At 42.3% G+C, this 4,078-nt stretch overlaps 1 protein-coding gene across 1 annotated transcript in view; it reads left to right on the plus strand.

Annotated features, from left to right (window-relative positions):
* Positions 1–3,772, plus strand: part of LOC123062875 (tubby-like F-box protein 9) — a 5,267-nt gene extending 1,495 nt beyond the window's left edge. The window contains exons 2-4 of the mRNA XM_044486559.1: positions 110–197; positions 1,560–1,689; positions 2,795–3,772. Of these exons, the coding sequence (XP_044342494.1) occupies positions 110–197; positions 1,560–1,689; positions 2,795–3,353 (777 nt within the window). The 3' untranslated portion in view covers positions 3,354–3,772. The remainder of the gene's footprint in view (positions 1–109; positions 198–1,559; positions 1,690–2,794) is intronic.
* Positions 3,773–4,078: the final 306 nt, after the last annotated feature.

Consider the following 4,078-nt stretch of genomic DNA (forward strand, 5'->3'; position numbering starts at 1 on the left):
TGGGGGTGGGGGTGGGGGTGGGTGGGCGTATAATGATACATAAAAGCTTCACTTCTATTTAGGGGTTCTATACATAATGATTTAATTGACCTCTATATTCTCCGCACAGCCTGGACCGAGGGATGCGCCGATGCACTGCTTCATCAGGAGGAACAAAAGCACCTCCACCTTTTATCTTTATCTCAGCTTAACACAGGGTAAGTCACCATCAATAATTTTTGGCTCCTTTGTGTTTATAACTCAATTGCATTATGAAATTGACGCCGCTTCATGGGCTTCAATAGGGTTTCCACATCATGTATTTTTAATAAGTAGCGCCAAACTGCCTAGTAATAAGCAACTAAAAGGACAAGTATATGTCTTTTTCAAGCTTCATACATGATGATGCAATCTTATAATCTTATCAATACTTGTTTAGAGTATGGAAAATAATGTAGGTAACACCGTTGCCTACTCTCCTGCTGCGTATGACTTTTGTCTTTTCGATCTTTTTACCAAAGTAGTCTTGTTTAGAAAACAGGGTGGTACTTCTTTTACTCAGTCACAACATACGCATTCACGACGAGGACCCTTATACCTACTCCAGTGTCCCACTTCCATTATTTAAAGAAGACTTGCTGAAGTCTAAATAGAATCCTAGCAAGGGAACATGACGATTCGTTAGTTGGGTGGTTGGCAAGTTATTTTTAATTGAATACATTCCTTGTAGCGATGACATCTTACCTACTTGATATGATCTCGAATTCTTGATGGTCAGCATGCAATTTCAAAGTCTAAATGTTTGACAAAACCGCCTAATATGTCGTACCTTTTCTTGTTTGTGTGTGGTGGTTGAGGGGGATGGGATCTTGACTTGTTCGAAGTTAGATGGGGTCATCTGCGTATCCGTGGTACATCTTCAATTACATTAGAATCCAGTTTATGATTTGCTAAAGCAGAGTAGGGACTGAGAAGAAGCCATGCTTAGTCCGTGTCATTCTTTCGTTTGGGTAGTATTTTCACATGACGGCATGGACAACTGGGTATAGACATTACAACTGAGGAGATTAATCAAAATTGAGACGATGATTAACCACCGCACCGGTTCATTGGACCTTTTTCCATGGTAGCTCTCATAAATATTAGGCACAGAAGATGATTAGTAACCTTTGGTTGCAGCTTATGGCACTGTTAAATTACATGGTGCATATTTGATGGATGCCTCTGGGATTCGAGGCTTAGGTATTCCTATGTTTGATGAAGTTAAAAATGTGGATGAACCCAGCAAACAATCTAATTTTCCTCATCTGTATTTTGATTTGCTTGATTGTCAACCTCATGACACACTTTATAGACTGCAGTAATGAAAACCGCAATGTAATCTAAAGTTGTTTCCTCCATGCAGACTTATCTTTCCAGTATGCTTAGGTAGTACTCCCTCCGTAAAGATTATAAGAGCGTTTAGATCACTAAAGTAATGTTTTAAACGCTCTTATATTTCTTTATGGAGGGAGTATATCACATATCAGAATGCAGCTTCATATGTTCTTAAGTTAATAGTACTTATTCTGTTTTGACAGCCCTAACGGATAAAGGGAAGTTTCTACTGGCTGCTCGAAGATTCAGACACGGGGCACACACCGAATATATCATCTCTTATGACTCTGATGATCTATATCCAGGAAGTAATTCAGGTGTTGGAAAGCTGAGGTGAGGTCTAAATATTCTGTAACTTCAGTTTTGCTAGCTGATTGGTGGATTATTCATGGCCACTGGTTTAGAAAGTAGATCTTTTTCGATTAAGTTTCAAGTGAGGTCACCAGAACTATGATGTGATCATCAAGCATTGGAATCAGGCATCATGTTCATTCATTTTAACCTCGTTTTCATTGCTGACATGTTCTTCCAAACAATCTTATTACTGTTTCAATTCAATAGTATGCAAAGTGAATTAATGAATATCCCATCTGTCAGTTTCTGCTAGTTAATTTATCAGTATGTACTATTCTGTGCATAACCGCATATGCATAGTCATGTCCTTTGGTTACATCATGTAATGAAGGAAGTGCTAGGAGATCTGCTTTATGATTTTCTGCATATCATGTTGGATTCAGCTGATAGTTGCCAAAATATGCAAATTTACACCTGATGATGGCTCATGCCAATGGATTTTGGCGACCTTTGCTATGTTAGCTTCTTCACAGCGATACTTTGCATCAGAACATTTGAATCAAAAGGACCACATGATCTTTTTGACATTCTGCCAAAATAAAGTTCTGTCTTGGCCAAGTTGAATATAGGGGTATGGATAAGCGAAGTAATGCCCATCCTGAACTCCCTTTAGCACCTCTTCCACCTAGTTATTCCTTTCGCCCCGCTGCCATGCTGCTAGGGCCATGCTTTTTTTCATTTTCTTTTGCACCAGCTACCCTTACCAACTGCTTGCCACAGTTGCATACACCATTCACATCTTCATGCATTCTCCATCTAGTAGGATGTACTGCTTCCACAGATTTTTTTTACCCGGTAAATTTTTGATCGGTAATGCTTTTCAAGGACATTTAGATGTTGGCTACTTGAGTTTAGATTGTCATCAACAAAAGAATGTTAAATTTTGAAGCCAACCAAAGCTACTCCTGGCGTGACTATTATTGGCGGACCTCAGTCATGTTTCAAGTGCATTTGATAAGTGACCGCCGATAAGTACCCAAGTATTTTGGCGCTGGCTAAACCCAATAGTTTGCAACTTTATTCAAGTCTATTTCCTGGATATTTGCTTGTTGGCCTGAACATTGTTTTATCTTCACACTTCTAGATCGGACTTCCTGGGGACAAAATTCGTCATGTACGACAATCAGAAACCATACGACGGCGCCAAGTCCTTGAAGAGCCGATCAAGTCGCCGCTTTGCGAGCAAACAAATCAGCCCACACGTTTCAGGCGATAATCTTGAAGTTGGACAGGTGTCATACAGGTTCAACTTCCTCAAATCAAGAGGGCCGAGAAGAATGCACTGCAGTATCCAGTGCCCCGTAGGTCAGGGCACCGCATCCGATCCATCCAAGGAGAAGCCACCGAGCACCTCCAGCTCCTTGTCTCTAAAAAACAAAGCGCCTCGGTGGCACGACCACCTGCAGTGCTGGTGCTTGAATTTTCACGGCAGGGTGACGGTCGCCTCCGTGAAGAACTTCCAGCTTGTCGCCCCGGCCGGCACCAGCGACCCATGGGGCGTCGGGGACGAGGAGACGGTGATCCTCCAGTTCGGTAAGATCGAGGACGACGCCTTCACGATGGACTTCCGGCATCCCCTGTCGGCCTACCAGGCGTTCGCCATCTGCCTCACCAGCTTTGGCACGAAGCTGGCCTGTGAATAAGTGCCATCTCTGTTGATGTTATCGTGTGAATCATGTGGCGGATGGCATGAACTCTTGGCTCTGTTAATCCGGGAGAAAGGGGCGGCACTGTGATACTGTACTCGCAATCTCTGCTCTTCTCTTTCTCGTCTGATGATGGATGTGGATTTGACTCTATGGCTGTGGTTGTTGTTTGTAAATGGCACTCCATTTCTTTCGGTGATTTACCCATGGAGCGTGGTGTGTACCTTCCTCCAATGCCGTTTTACCCTTCACGTAGGTAGACATGGTTTGGGGCTGCTAATCTGCATTGATAAATTAACCCTTGTACATGTCGTTATGACTACCTTCCTCCAATGCCGTTTTACCGGCAATGTATCCCTTTTGTGGTCTACATGACATTGTAATGTTCAGTAGTAACATTTGTATCGTTGTCTGATTGTTTAGTGTAGCTGCAAACGATATCATGAATGAAAACCACCAGCAACTCACCACCATGGGACTAAATGGATGCAGCTACATACCATCGGCAGCGGCGGCAATGAACACTCTTCCTATTTCCCTAACTATAATGGTCACATATGAGCACACCACATGACGGTAGTACTACGTACCGACCGACAAAGGGTGAACTTATGCACCTATAAATAAACTACGTACAATTGAGTTGTTCATGCATGATTCTCTAAAGCTTGTCATAAACTCTCATCAGATGACTAAACCTTTTTTTAACTTCAGATGACTGA

Source organism: Triticum aestivum, chromosome 1A, assembly GCF_018294505.1.
Source record: "Triticum aestivum cultivar Chinese Spring chromosome 1A, IWGSC CS RefSeq v2.1, whole genome shotgun sequence".
NCBI lineage: Eukaryota > Viridiplantae > Streptophyta > Magnoliopsida > Poales > Poaceae > Triticum > Triticum aestivum.